Raw genomic sequence first — 15,426 nt, 5'->3', positions numbered from 1 at the left:
AGGGTGAGACCACGGCCAGGGCCCGGCCGCCACAGGTCAGCTGGGAGCTTCGGATCAGGTGAGACAGTTGGGGGACGGCACGAGCTATGCCACGTTACTGCTAAAGCAGCGCCCTTGCACAGAGCTGGCCACGTAGGTGACTGGGGACAGTGGCTTCCTCTTGTGGCTACGGATACTTCAATCTATACTTTTCGATGTTTTCAACTTCCTCACTCAACTGTGTATTACTCTTGTAATGGGACATGACCTACACGAATCTGGAAAAAAACAGAACCACATGGCCAGCCCCGCTGTTCTGAAAAGAAACTTTTTTTTTTTTTTTGAGATGGAGTTTCGCTCTTGTTGTCCAGGCTGGAGTGCAATGGTATGATCTTGGCTCACCACAACCTCCACCTCCCGGGTTCAAGCAATTCTCCTGGCTCAGCCTCCTGAGTAGCTGGAATTACAGGGATGTGTAATTCTACGCCTGGCTAATTTTGTATTTTTAGTAGAGACGGGGTTTCTCCATGTTGGTCAGGCTGGTCTTGAACTGCCAGCCTCAGGTGATCCTCCCATCTCGACCTCGCAAAGTGCTGGGATTACCGGTATGAGCCACCACACCCAGCCCGGAAAGAAACATTTTAACCCCTGAGAAAAGTGGAAGAGGTTTCTGAAAATTTCAGAGTCGAGGTAAGTGGGCAGTTATCAAGAACCTCTCTCCAGTTACCATCAAATTAATAGAAAACACCGAAAGGAAAGAACATGACGTCCACGCTGAAATGAAAGAGCCACATCCTCCAGAAGCAACAGAATTTAGACCGACCCGAAGGAGGACGCGTGCCCCCACCTGCTCCCCACGCTGCAGTGAGGCCGGAGGCGTGGAGCCGGGGTGGAGTGCCTGCTGGCTCCCCTCCACGAGGGCTCAAAGAGCGGGTGTGATTCTGAAAAGATCTAAACGCTGTGGTGGACTCTGTGCTTCCTGGAGTTGGGGAGAGGCCGGAGCCGAGGCTCTTCAACCCGGCAACGCCTGCATCAAACAGCACCGTCTGTGCCTTCTCAGAACTGAAGAATCTGGGCAACGGTCCCAGCCCTGACAGGGGTGCTGACCCTGCACAGTCCCTTAGCTGAGAGAAAGCCCACGGTCACCTGCCTCGTCTGGGAGGGAGACGGAGCCCAGCAGTCACTGTATTAGGGTTCTCGGGGAGTTCATTAACTCACAGGATCGCGCGGTCCCACACAGGCCATCTGCAGGCTGGGGAGCAAGGAGAGCCCGTCCAAACCTGGAGTCTGATGTTCAAGGGCAGGAAGCATCCAGCCTGGGAGAAAGATGTGGGCTGGGAGGCCAGGCCAGTCTCTCTTTTCGCATTTTTCTGCCTGCTTATGTTCTCGCTGCTCTGGCAGCTGATTACGTGGTGCCCACCCAGACTGAGGGTGACTCTGCATTTCCAGTCCACTCACTCAAGTGTGAATCTCCTTTGGCCCCGCCCACAGGGACACACCCAGGGTCAGTACTTTGTATCCTTCAATCCTATCAAGTTGACACTCAGTATTCACCATCACAGCCGCTAAACCTTCACACCAAAATGTGAGTCGCCAACCAGAGATCCCCAGACCCGAGAGGAGACAGAGCTTGAGAGATGGGCAAACCCAGCCCTGATTCCAAAAACAGAGCACGCGGAGGCGCCAGCGGGCAGTCTCGTGAGATTGCAGAGGACGTTTCATCCATGAAGAGAAAAAGTGTTAGGAAAAGGGGTGCGTGGAATTTAAAAATATAATCATCGTTCCCCCAAAAGACACTAGATAAATGAGTGCAGTTGAAAACTGAATTGCTTAACTAAAAAGCCAGTCTGAGGATCCTCCCCAGAAATAGAGCAAAACCCAAAATGATGGACAGCTTGAGGAGGAGACAAAAGACATGGGCAGTAGAGCAAGAAAACCAAATCCACGTCCGTAAGAGAGAAGTTTCAGGAGATGAGAGGCCATCGCCAACGGCACCCAGGAGAACAGAGCGTGAGCTCGGGAAAGACGCATCTGCAGAGCTAAAGACTGTGACTGGCCATGCAGCTGGAGGAGAGAGTAAGCCTGCCCAGACATAGCTGGTGGGAGTTCCAAATTCCACGGCAAAAGGAACGCTGCAGGCTTCTGGGCGGGAAAACCCAGATGGCCTCTTGAGGCCGGGCCTGGGCTGCGCTTTAATCAAGGTCTCCATCAGCTGCCTCTGGAGGAACCAGGGAGAGCTCAAAACCAGCAGGACCCGGCCCAGCCCAGGTTTCAGACTGATTTGTTCCGGGAAGGGCCAGGCATTGATTGTTCCTGGCTTTCCTTTTTACCTCGAAGCTTCCAGATGATGCTAATGTGTGGCCAGGGCAGATCTTAAATGTAAATCGCAGGATGTTGATGCATACAGAATTCTTTTTTTTTTTTTTTTTGAAACAGAATCTCGCTCTGTCACCCAGGCTGGAGTGCAGTGGCGTGATCATGCTCACTGTAACTTCCGCCTCCCAAGTTCAAGTGATTCTCCTGCCTCAGCCCCCCAAGTAGCTGGGACTACAGGCACACGCCACCATCCCCAGCTAATTTTTGTATTTTTGTTGAGACGGGGATTTCACCATGTTGGTCAGGCTGGTCTCGAACTCTTGACCTCATGATCCGCCCCCCTCGGGCTCCCAATGCATACAGAATTCTAAGGGAGAAGGATTGTTAGCATTTGACCTACACGCCATTCCGACAACGGGAAGTCCACGTGTGAAGACCCGTCTGCAGCCAAATCTGCCCAGACAAAACCCCTGACAGTTTATCTACATTTCCACCAACGAGGCTGAAAAGAGATATTCTATTCAAGAAGCTAAAAAGAGGCAAATAAGCTGAAAGAAGCAGAAAAAGAAACCAATAAGGATCAAAAAGCAGAAGCTGATGAAATCAAAAATGAATTGACTTCATAAATAAAACTGCTTTTTTTTAAATGACCAAGCTTATACACTGCTGGCTTCTCTGACAACCAAAAGGAGATCGTGCAGGTAACAGCGTTGGGAATGAGAACAACTTGGGGAAGGGTTTTTGGTTTTGTTTTAATTTGAAGAAAGCTATGCATTGTACTGATTTCATCATGGAAAATTGAAAATGCTATCAAAAATCTGTTTTCCCTAAATGTACTCGTATTGGAAGGTATTATGGAAGCCTCCTAGTAACCTTTCAAGGATCAAACACTTCCTGTGTTATCAAAGCTCCAGGGGATAGAAGATTCTGGAAACTCCCCGCAGGATGGTCCTGCAATGCTTAGTGAAAGGCTGGCTGCAAGCGTGGACAGCATACAAACGGGAAACTGATGCGGCCTCACGATCCTGAACAAAACGTTAGCAAATTAAGTAGAATTTACTTCTGGAATTCACACAGGAATACTTCACAATTTAATTATAAATTAAAGGATGGAGGCTGGGCGCAGTGGCTCACACCTGTAATCCTGGCACTTTGGGAGGCCAAGGCAGGCACATTACCTGAGGTCAGGAGTTTGAGACCAGCCTGGCCAACATGGTGAAACCCCATCGCTACTAAAAGATACAAAAACTAGCCGGGCGTGGTGGTGCACACCTGTAATCCCAGCTACTCTTGAGGCTGAGGCAGGAGAACCGCTTGAACCTGGGAGGCAGAGGTTGCAGTGAGACGAGATGGTGCCACTGCACTCCAGCCTGGGCAATAAGAGCGAAACTCCATCTCAAAAAAATGGTGGGAGGGGTGCCCAGAGCAGCTGTTCCCTGCCTCCTCCTGGGTCTCTGCGTGGAGTGGGGTCGCTGGCACAGCCTGCCCTCTCTCTCCCCCTGCACGCGCAGTGGCGGCTGTGCAGACTGAGATGGAGAACTTGGCCCTGCATCTCTTCTACGTGCAAAACATCGACCAGGATCTGCGTGACAATGTCTGCGTGATGAAGCGAGTGGTGAAGAAGGCTGAGGCGGAGAGGGTGCGGGCAGAAATCGAGAAGAAAAAGCAGGTATTCTGCAAACTCAACACACGTTTAATAATCTCCAGACCATTGAGCTTCCGAAGGGGCTCAGCTGTGCCGCCCGCGTGACGGCTCCCGGTCGGAGGGGTGGCGGCCGGCCTGGGGGGCGTCGACTTGTATCAAAGCCCCAGGGGATAGAAGATTCCAGGGTTGGTGGAGAACCGGCCCTCAGCCACCGACACCTCCCGTTTCCCAGGACCTGTATGTGGACCAGCTCACCACCCGAGCCCAGCGGCTGGAGGAAGACGTCGCCCTGTTTGAGGCTCAGTACTTGGCCCAAGCTGAGGACACCCGGATTTTAAGGAAAGCAGTGAGTGAGGTACGAGCAGTCCCACCGCTCTCATGGCTGATGCGCCGGCGAGTGCCCGTGCACGGGGTGCAGGTGGGTCTGTTAGACTGCACCTGCATGCCTGCTGGATAAGTGACCGCAGCCAGCTGTCCCCCTCGAGCCAGCAAGCTCCGTGAGGTTAAGGGCTGGGCCTTGCACACCTGCACGTCGCCTTCGGCGTCTGCAAACATCTGGCCCGCGGCCGCAGCAGATCCGACAGGTGGGCGGCCTGGTTCCTGTTCCTTCCCTGGCTAGCGGGTGACGGAGGCCTCGCAGGGATTCAGGTACTCGAGTCTCTTCATGACCGCCAAGGCCACCTTTCTGGGGGGACGCTTAGCAACTTCCTCAGCCTGCCGGGGCCTCTCCTGGGGAGGACTGAAGGCTTTCTAACAATTCTCAGCCCCGTGGGCAGCCGGCCTCTGGGGTAGCGCCTGCATCTCTGCACCAGGCAGAGTAGGGAGTGGAGGTGACGAAGCGGGTGGAAGCTGCTCCCTCTCGGCCCCGGATTCAGGTCTGTAGTGGCAGCACCAGACACCAAAGTTACTGCAACTTAAAACAAATATGTGAGTCACCATCTGCATTCACGGGTGTGGGAATGACACGGACGAACAATGAACTTTTTTTTTTTGAGACAGAGTCTTGCTCTGTCGCCCAGGCTGGAGTGCAGTGGTACAATCTCGGTTGCTCAGTGCAACCTCCACCTCCCGGGTTCAAGCGATTCTCCTGCCTCAGCCTCCTGAGTAGCTGGGATCACAGGGCGCACCACCACGCCTGGCTAATTTTTGTATTTTTAGTAGAGACCAGGTTTCACCATGTTGGCCAGTCTGGTCTCAAACTCCTGACCTCAGGTGATCCACCCACCTCAGCCTCCCAAAGTGCTGGTATTACAGGCATGAACCACCGTGCCCAGCCAATGAACTTTTACTGGAAGAGAAGGAAGAGGACTTGAAGCAGCGGATGCTCACGCTGGGCTCCCAGGGTAAAGGGGGGGCCTGGGCTGGGCGTTAGGCAGCGACCTTCTCTCCAGCTGCAGATGCAACTGAAGTAGAGCACATCCCAGTCAGAATCTCAGGAACAAATAATTCCTTAATTGACAAAGCAATTATGGAATTTTATCCGAAAAATAAATGAGGAGGGCTACCCAAGAATGGTTTTGGAAGGGAAGATTCACACAGGGTGAGCAGCTGTCCCAGTCTACTCAGGACTGGAGGGGCCCCAAGACGAGGGACTTCCCATGCTAACCCCAGGGAATCCTGGACACAGCAGGATGGCAGGTCACCCTAGCACCACCCCACCAAATATTAAAGCATACAGTAAAGCTCCAGCCGGGCCAGGTGGTACATACCTATAATCCCAGCACTTGGAGAGCCTGAGGCAGGAGGATGGCTTGAGCCCAGAAGTTCGAGACCAAACTGGGCAACATGGTGAGATCCTGTCTCTACAAAAAAAAATTAAAACATTAGCCCACCATGGTGGTGTGCACCTGTGCTCCCAGCTACTCAGGAGGCTGAGGCAGGAGGATCATTTGAGCCCAGGAGGTAAAAGCTGCAATGAACCGTGACCATACCACTGCACTCCAGCCTGGGCTGTGGAGCGAGACCCTGTCTAAAATAAAATTAACAGAACAGTGAAGTTCTAGAGACTAAAATAATGTGTTTCAAGGATAGACAGGCGAGACGTTGACGCCTCCGAGAGAGCCCCCAAACAAGCCAGAGTTTATATAAAAACGTAGTAGATTATAAATTAGCAGAGAGCTAATGAATTATGCATCCAATGATGTCAGGACATTTGGTTAATCATTTGGGAAAAAATTAAATCTTTTCCTCATACCAGACACTAAAATAAATTCCAGATGGAATCAAGTATTTAAATGGGGGGAGATGTGCCAGACGAAAACAAATGAAAATATTTATATAATCCTGGGCTGGGAGGCCTCTCAAAGCATAACAGCAAAAGCAGGAACTTTGCAGGAAAAAGACAAGGTGGGGCTGGGCGCGGTGTGTCACACCTGGAATCCCAGCACTTTGGGAGGCCGAGGCAGGCAGATCACCTGAGGTCAGGAGTTCGAGACCAGCCTGGCCAACATGGCAAAACCCCATCTCTACTGAAAATACAAAAATTTGTCAGGCATGGTGGCATGTACCTGTAATCCCAGATACTAAGGAGGCTGAGGCGGGAGAATCGCTTGAACCCAGGAGGCGGAGGTTGCAGTGAGCCGAAATCATGCCACTGCACTCCAGCCTGGGCGACAGAGCCAGAATTAGTCTCAAAAAACAAAAAAACAAAAAAAGATGAGGAGGGCAACCACGCCCTCAATAAAACCTTTGTCGATTAAGGACACCACAAACCAAGTGAAGACAGGAGACAGGCAGGAGACAACTCGCAGCCGTTAGTAAATCCAGGGGTGCGAAGAGACGCTGTTTAGGCCGAGGTGACACGCTGTACGTGCTTCCATTCGCCAGAGGGGGTGGGACACGTGGGCCGATGCTTCCTTCTGCACCTCCCACTCTCTCCTCGATGCCGCTCCCACAGGGAAGGGGCCGCCCACAATTCATTCGTTCCTCATTTCCAGCACCCAGAACAGTGCGGGGGGCCACAGAACGCCCCCCCGTTCACCAAGTGAAGTCACAAGTAACCAAAGGACAGGGAGCCCCCGACCGAGTTGGCAAAGATAAAGGAGAGATGAAGGCCGGGTGTGGTGGCTCACGCCTGTAATCCTAGCACTTTGGGAGGCCAAGGTGGGTGGATCACCTGAGGTCAGGAGTTCAAGACCAGCCTGGCCATCATGGTGAAACCCCATCTTTAAAAAAAAAAAAAAAAAAAGGAGAGATGAGCCCACCCCTCTGTCGACGGTGAAAATACAGATTGGTCTTGATTATCAAGGTCTTTATTCAGGGTGATACGGTCAAATGCAGCCACTCCCTCCCTAACCCTAACCCTAACCCTAACCCTAACCCTAACCCTAACCCTAACCCCCACCCTGTCACTGCTTAGACTCCATTCCAAGGAACCTAGTAAAGACATACACAGATAACATTTTTGTATGTTAAATAAAAACAGTAAAGCCAGGCTTGGCGGAGTGCACCTGCAGTCCCAGCGACTCCGGAGGCTGAAGCAGGAGGATCGCTTGTACCCTGAATGTCAGGGCTGCTGTGAGCTGTGATTGCTCCACTGCACTCCAGCCTGGGCGACAGAGCGAAACCCCCATCTCCAAGTAAATAAATACAATGAATAGAGACTCACTGGGAAGATGATGCTCGCCACTGGGTTCTGTGTAATGGGAAAGAAGGACCCCGGCCGGGCGCGGTGGCTCTCGCCTGGAATCCCAGCACTTTGGGAGGCCATTGCAGGTGGATCACGATGTCAAGAAATCAAGACCATCCTGGACAATACGGTGAAACTCTGTCTCCACTAAAAATACAAAAATTAGCTAGGCGTGGTTGCGTGCACCTGTAGTCTCAGCTACTCAGGAGGCTGAGGCAGGAGAATCGCTTGAACCCAGGAGACAGAGGTTGCAGTGGGCTGAGATCAGACTGGCGACAGAGTGAGACAAGAAAGAAAGAAAAAAAAAGGAAGGAAGGAAAGAGGGAGAGAGGGAGGGAGGGAGGAGGGAGGGAGGAAGGAAGGAAAGAGGGAAGGAAGGAGGGAAGGAGGGAGGGAGGAAGGAAGGAGGGAGGAAGGAAGGGAGGGAGGGAGGGAGGAAGGAAGGAAGGAGGGAAGGAGGGAGGGAGGAAGGAAGGAGGGAGGAAGGAAGGAGGGAAGGAAGGAAGGAGGGAGGGAGGGAGGAGGGAGGGAGGGAGGGAGGAAGGAAGGAAAGAGGGAAGGAAGGAGGGAAGGAGGAAGGGAGGAAGGAAGGAGGGAGGAAGGGAGGGAGGGAGGGAGGAAGGAAGGAAGGAGGGAAGGAGGGAGGGAGGAAGGAAGGAGGGAGGAAGGAAGGAGGGAAGGAAGGAAGGAGGGAGGGAGGGAGGAAGGAGGGAGGGAGGGAGGGAGGGAGAAAGAAACCCCAAGAAGAGGGCATTAGTGAAACCAGTGCTGCTATTCCTGTGCATCAGAATACCACACCACCAAAAACAGCACTACTGATGTGGAAACCTGTCACAATGTTAATTTCTTGTTTTCATTTGTTAGAGACAAAATCTCACTCTGTCACCCAGGCTGGAGTGCAGTGGTGCCATCCTGGCTCACTGTAGCCTCAAACTTCTGGGCCCAAGCAATCCTCCCATCTCAGCCTCTCAAGTACGTAGGACTACAGGCACATGCCACTACACCCTGCTAAATTTTTTAAAATTCTTTTGTAGAGACGGGTCCCTTTTGGTTGCCCAGACTGATTGGGAACTCCTGGCCTCAAGCAATCCCCTACCTTGGTCTCCCAAAGTGCTAGGATTACAGGCGGGAGCCACTGCCCCTGGACTAGTTAACAGTAATTTATCACACACTTTCAGATAGCTAGAATAGAGGATTTTGAATGTTCCCAACTTAAAGAAATAACAAATGCTGGAAGTGATTGATACGCTAATTACCCTGATTCAAGCATTAAACATTGTACCTGTGTCGAAATATCACTCTGTTCCCCAGAGATACAGCGTTATAACCTGTCAGCTAAAATGAAAGGAAACGCTACAGAGGAAGGGAAGTCAGTCCCCGGATGTACACAATGTCCCTTCGCAGGCTGCCCGATAATCCTAAGTAAGCATCTGTGAGAGGGAAAAAAGGCCCCTCGTGGTGGTATCCTAAACTCACAGCATTTTAGGTTATGTCATCATGAATCGATGGTTCAGAAACCCTCACAGCCCAGCGCGGTGTCTCCGGGGCGGCGGCCTCTCTCATGCCAGGCGCTGCCCTCGGCTCCCCGTGGTGTTCCAGCGCACGTGGCTTCCGTCACTGTCCACCAAGCTTGTCTGGGTGTTGTGGCGCGCAGGTACTCCTGGGCCTCGGCGTTCCCCAGGATGCCCCAGTTGGCTGGCTCGGGCCGCCAGCTTGCATCAGGGATGACTCATCATGAATCCCAAACACCACTCAAAACAGGACCGCGATCCAGGCAGTGCTGGGCATGGCAGCATCAACTCACTTGACCCGGCAGCCCCAGGGAGTAGGTGCCACCGCAGTACCCATGTCACAGCTGGGGACACTGAGGCACAGTGGGTGAGATTCAGCCCGGGCAGCTGTACCAGCCTTAACCTCCGTGCCCTGAGCACAAACGAACTCCTCTTGCCCTTGGAGTGAATTCCTGAAACACCCACCTGATTTTCAAGCCCCTCCCCTACAGGGGCCCAGGCCTTACGGCAGTTGGCCCCTCACCGCCCCCACACGCCACCCCCCACGATTTCCAGCCTCCGCTCAGCCTCCTGACCTGCCTCCTCAGTCCCAGTCTAGGCAGCCCTGCTTCTCCCGGCTGGATGAGAGCATCCAGCCCTGGCCATTCTCGAGACAAACACCTCCTTCCATCGTGGGCTTCCTACAGGAAGTGGTGTTGGGCCCATTCTGTGGGACCTCAGCCATAATCGATGACACCACCCGCCCCGCTTGGTGTCTGGGCTATAGCAGGTGTTTCACGGATGCTGGCCAGGACCCCCTTCTCCTCTCCCTCCTCCCTACCCTCCTCCTTCCTCCTCCATCATCCCCCTCCTCCTCTCCCTCCTCCATCATCCCCCTCCTCCCTCCTCTTCCTCCCTTTCCTCCTCCTCCTCATTCCCAAGCACTGAGTGCCACAGGCCCTGAGCAAAGGCTGAAAGCAGGTGCGGGTTTTCTTGAAAGCTACATTCGGGCCACGTTGACCCCTCTGCGGATGCATGATAAAGGAAAGCACCATCAATACAAGGAGAAGAGGCAGATGCGAGAATGTTGGGCTCTGGTGTTCTTGGGCTTTGCTGGCAGATGAAATGAGACAGCCATCCCTGCCCCGTCCCCTGTTGGCTGCAGGCCTGCACGGAGATCGACGCCATCAGCATGGAGAAGAGGCGCATCCTGCAGCAGTGGGGCACCAGCCTGGTGGGCATGAAGCACCGTGACGAGGCGCACAGGGCGGTGCTGGAGGCGCTCAGGTACTGCCGGGCCACGGGCGGGGAGGGCCTGCAGGAACCCGGGGTCTGCAGCAGGCCTGCCCTACTCCCCCTCTCTCTGGGTCCCCTGGATCTCTGGGACAGAGGGTGCACCTGGAGCCCCGGCCCGGGCTTCCATCTAGAAAGCTTTTGTTCCATAAGATTTCAGCAATTCTTAAATCCTTTCAAACACGCCGTGGCAGTGGGAGGGGCCGGGCTTTTCTGCTCAGGTTTCCTGGCGGGATTAAGTAGAAACAGAGAGTGCAGGGTAAAGAGAAAGGTACCTTTGGGAGGTAAAGGTGTCCCTTTGAATTGCAGTATCACCACCTGAGTGCAGAAACCCCATCCCTTCCCGACTGTTCTGCCCGAGGGCTGCCTTCCAACCAAAATCCTGTTTTTAATCTCCAAAGGAAGGGGAGGGAGAGGCCTCCTCCGGGCATCCCATCACTTCTGGGGATGGATGTGTGGCTTGGGGCGGGGTGCTGGGGACACAGGTGCTGCCTTCATTCCTAAAACCACCAGGGTGGCCAGGCATGGTTGCTCACGCCTGTAATCCCAGCACTTTGGGAGGCCAAGGTGGGTGGATCACGAGGTCAAGAGATCAAGACCATCCTGGTCAACAAGGTGAAACCCCATCTCTACTAAAAATACAAAAAATTAGCTGGGCACTGTGGCGCGTGCCTGTAATCCCAGCTACTCAGGAGGCTGAGGCAGGAGAATTGCCTGAACTCAGGAGGCGGAGGTTGCGGTGAGCCGAGATCGCGCCATTGCACACCAGCCTGGGTAACAAGAGCGAAACTTGGTCTCAAAAAAAAAAAAAAACCACCAGGATGACCATGTCTCGGGACCCAGAAAGCAAAAGCCGGGCGCTGCGGTGGTGCGTGGCTCACCCACTGAGCTTTCGATTTGCCTGCACCTTTCGTAGGCTCCAACCCTTGTGCCCAGCACAGAGCCTGGCATACAGCAAGTGCTCAAGAAAGGCTCGCTGGACAAGGGAACGAGGGACTGGCTGGCCCCTGCCAGCTCCACAGCCAAGCAGCCAGCTTGGCAGTCATCACACGATTAGGAGATGCTCTTCCTTTTGGGTCCTGTGATTAAAGAAACAAAACGAAACCGTTTTGTTTTTTAAAGTTTTCAGACCAAGACATTTTCAAATGAATGACATTGGATTAAAAATACTCATAGCCAGACATGGTGGCTCATGCCTATAATCCCAGCACTTTGGGAGGCTGAGGCAGGCAGATCACCAGGTCAAGAGATAAGACCATCCTGGCCAACTTGGTGAAACCCCGTCTCTACTAAAATGCAAAAAAAAAAAAAATTAGCCAGGCGTGGTGGCACACACCTGTAGTCCCAGCTACTCGGGAGGCTGAGGCAGGAGAATTGATTGAACCCGGGAGACAGAGGTTGCAGTGAGCGAAGATCATACCACTGCACTCCAGCCTAGCGACAGAGCAAGACTCTGTCTAAAAAAAAAAAGCAAAACTCATTTCCTTCACTTCCTGAATCATTGTGGCTTGATACAGGCAATGAGGCTTGGCTGAAGATTGGCTCCCCTGTAAAGATGCAGGTAGAGGAACCAGAGCCAGGTAGAGGAACTGGGGTTGCCTGCACACCCGGACAAGAGAGGACTTGGCCGTCTGCCCACGTGGGTGGCTTTTTCCTCCAGGCCCAATGCTAGGATTTAATACCTGACCGTTTAATTACGCAAGTCAGCTGCCTTGGACCTTGAGGAAAGTCAAGGCCGAGGCTCCCTCTGAGGGCCCAGCGCCCGGCCCAGCTCCCCGAGGCTCCCTCTGAGGGCCCAGCACCCGGCCCAGCTCCCCGAGTCTCCCTCTGAGGGCCCTGCGCCCGGCCCAGCTCCCCGAGTCTCCCTCTGAGGGCCCTGCGCCCGGCCCAGCTCCCCAAGGCTCCCTCTGAGGGCCCAGCGCCCGGCCCGGCTCCCCGAGGCTCATGGCCTGTGAACCCTGCAGGGTCCCTAGGGGGAGGTGCCCCCTCTGCGACGTTCCTGTGGTCCAGCTGTCCCCTGCCTCCCAGACCAACCAGTGTCCTCTCTGCAAAGCGTCCTCGTTACCCTCAGAGATGTGGCTTCCTTTGGGTTACGAACACTGTAAAAATCGCACTGGATCAGGTCTCCTCCCCGCCGGCCCTGCGGTCACTAGCACCCCCTCCCACGATGGGCAAGGCTCCTGGTTGACTGGGATTCCCTCCCTAACGTCTCTGCAGCCGCAAGAAAGCGCGTGTGTCCACAGTCCCGCTTTCCGCCTTCGCTCTGGGGAGCGCCCCACACGCGCTGTTCTGCGCCTCCTTCCTCTTTCCACTTCACCGCGGGTCCTGGAGCGCTTCCCAAGTCAAAATATCAACACGGCTCAGTCCCGCCTTTCCAGCACCTGCTGTTGCACTGGGGTACTTCCAGGGGGAGCTTCCTGACCAGGGCACCCGGGGTGTCCACGTTCCTTTTTTATTGCGATGCTGCTGTAGATGTGTAGGGAATGCTCCGCTCAACAGGTTGCTATATATATTTTTTTTATTAGCCGCCAAGCCTGCAATTTCTGGGTCTAGCGGGTGTTGCTAAGTAGGACTGTGCCAGTCACACCCCCGGCAGCAGTGTTTCAAAGTCCCCTCACAGCTCAGCATGCTGTCACACTTCAGGATTGTGCCAATCTGATCGATGAAAAAAACAGATATCTGGTTGTATAAAATGGGCATGCACAGAATGTGGAGGGAATATTTTAGTGAAATCTGTACGTACACAAACACTTGACGGCGAGCAAGCGAGCCTCTGACTCCACCCGCAGCTCGGCGCACCAAGGCCCCGGGAGGAGTGAGGCTCATCTTTTATTTTCTTTTTTTTGCAATGGAGTCTCACTCGGTCCCCCAAGCTGGAGTGCCATCTCGGCTCACTCTCCCTCCCAGGTTCAAGCAATTCTCCTGCCTCAGCTTCCCTAGGAGCTGGGATTACACTATGATACCCGGCTAATTTTTGTATTTTCAGTAGAGATGGGGTTTCACCATGTTAGCCAGGCTGATCTTCAACTCCTGACCTCAGATGATCCACCCGCCTCGGCCTCCCAAAGTGCTGGGATTACAGGTGACAGCCACGGCGCCCGGCCAGTGTTTTAAAAGTACAGGCCGTGTAGGACAGTGTGAGAAGTGTAAGCTGTAATTGCAGAGATTTGCTGTTTGCACCCAGAGAGATTTGAAGAAGCAACTTGGAGACACGTTTAACAGGTCAGGGCCATCGTTACAGAAAGAAATTATTACATTTGCTTAGGACTTCCAGGCTGGGGGTGCAGACCGAACTACGCCTCAAATACTGACTTTGAGATGTTCAGATGTGTAGAGTGTCTCAGAAAATGGTACATCCCTGGCTGGTGGTCGGGACGGTGCACACCAGGCCAGTACCCTGGTGGCCGTCTGGGCATTTGCGGCGCCTTCACCCTGTCAGATCCCCGTGGGGCAGGACCCCTGGCTCAGAAGCTTGGTTTGGCATCACACCAAGAAGGCATGCTTGTCCTGGAGCTAGTTTACATGAATTCAGCTCACCAGAGCCTGACATGTACATGAGAATAACAGCCCATTCACAGGCGTGACGAAATACGAACACGGAAGAACGAAATGCTCCACGCTCGGACTAGCCAATTCTGATCTGTCGGGGAGCACCCAGGAGCAGATGCCACAGGCCACTGCTCAGGGACTGACTGGAGGACGGGGAGCCTGGGCCCTGGCTCTGCCTGCTGTCTACTTCTCCCCAGAGTGCGTGGCCAGTCGGTCCACATGGGAGGGAGGTGTCCCCCCAGCAGCCCTCGCCCTGACCTTGCTGCCTTTTCCATTCAATGCCCCACCCCTCCTCCTTCCTGACATCCTGGCATTTTTCAGATAAGCTCATACCTTTGATTAGGTTCCAGCCAAACCTCACCCTTTCTCTTTTCCCGTGCCTTTGTGTCTCTTCACCTGATGTCGAGTCTACAACCGAACGCTTTGAAGACAGTCTGACCTCCCTGTCCTTGGTCGGGGGTTGCTGGGTGGGGGCGGGGCGGTAACCGTAATCTTGCCCTGCGTCTCGTGCACAAGCTGCAAGCTGAGCTCCGACGCTGCGCCTGTCTCGCTGCTTTTTCTTGCTGTCTTCCCTGTTTTTGCAGGGGCTTTGCACACTGTCATAAAAGTTCAGGGGAAACATGAAACGTGACTCTGTTTCCTGTTTAAATCGACCCAAGAACGCTGAAGGGCCAGTGCTAATCTCCCAGACTTCCTTTTCCCTCAATCCTGATGATGGCAGAGACGACTCCTCAAAGCTCTTCCCCTTGGCACGGAGTGTTGGAGCCTGCCCTGGGGAGGGAGGACAGGATGGGGCCACAGATACTGTGAACGCGGGATCAGAGCCGGGCAGCAACCGGAGCGTTCAGTTTCCTGGGTGACAGGCCCCAGGCTGAGCTTGGTCTGGTGTGGCCCATCAAAGAGGACACTGTCCTTGCCCCCAGTTGACGGAGGAGGAAGGAGCGGAGGGCAGTGTGGAATGGGCTGGGTGTGGGTTTTGCCACAGTGTCCCCAGCAGGCCTCCTTCTGGCCTGGGGTCTGGCAGGTGGGGCCCGGTCACCACCAGTGCCCTGTATACCTAAGGACACTGGTGACCCAGCAGACCTGAGGCCACAGACCAAAGACAGAGTAACACCCCATTACAAATGTGCCCCATGGCCGGGCACAGTGGCTCATGCCTGTAATCCCAGTGCTTTGGGAGACTGAGGCAAGAGGATCCCTTTAGCCCAGGAGTTCAAAGCTATCCTGGGCAGCATAGTAAGATCTTGTCTCTAAAATATAAAAATTAGCCGGGTGTGGTGGTATGTGCCTGTGGTCTCAGCTGCTTGGGAGGCAGAAGCAGAACAATTACTTGAGTCCAGGAGTTCGAGACTGTAATGAACCATGATTGCACCACGGCACTCCAGCCTGGGCAACAGAGCAAGACCCTGTCTCTACAAAATATATATACTTTTTTTTTTAATTAGGTGGGCATGGTGATGTGCACCTGTGGTCCCAGCTACTTGGGAGGCTGGGTGGGGGACTGCTTGAGCCCAGGAGGTCGAGGC

At 53.8% G+C, this 15,426-nt stretch overlaps 1 protein-coding gene across 1 annotated transcript in view; it reads left to right on the top strand.

Annotated features, from left to right (window-relative positions):
• CCDC40 (coiled-coil domain 40 molecular ruler complex subunit) overlaps nucleotides 1-15,426 on the top strand; it is a 62,812-nt gene that overhangs the window by 12,613 nt on the left and 34,773 nt on the right. The window contains exons 8-10 of the mRNA XM_064369183.1: nucleotides 3,807-3,964; nucleotides 4,173-4,295; nucleotides 10,224-10,345. Coding sequence (XP_064225253.1) covers nucleotides 3,807-3,964; nucleotides 4,173-4,295; nucleotides 10,224-10,345 — 403 coding nt within the window. The remainder of the gene's footprint in view (nucleotides 1-3,806; nucleotides 3,965-4,172; nucleotides 4,296-10,223; nucleotides 10,346-15,426) is intronic.

This window comes from Aotus nancymaae, unplaced genomic scaffold (assembly GCF_030222135.1).
Source record: "Aotus nancymaae isolate 86718 unplaced genomic scaffold, 86718_ANA_hifiasm-v0.15.2.pri h1tg000089l, whole genome shotgun sequence".
NCBI lineage: Eukaryota > Metazoa > Chordata > Mammalia > Primates > Aotidae > Aotus > Aotus nancymaae.
This window is presented reverse-complemented; position numbering and strand designations above follow the sequence as displayed.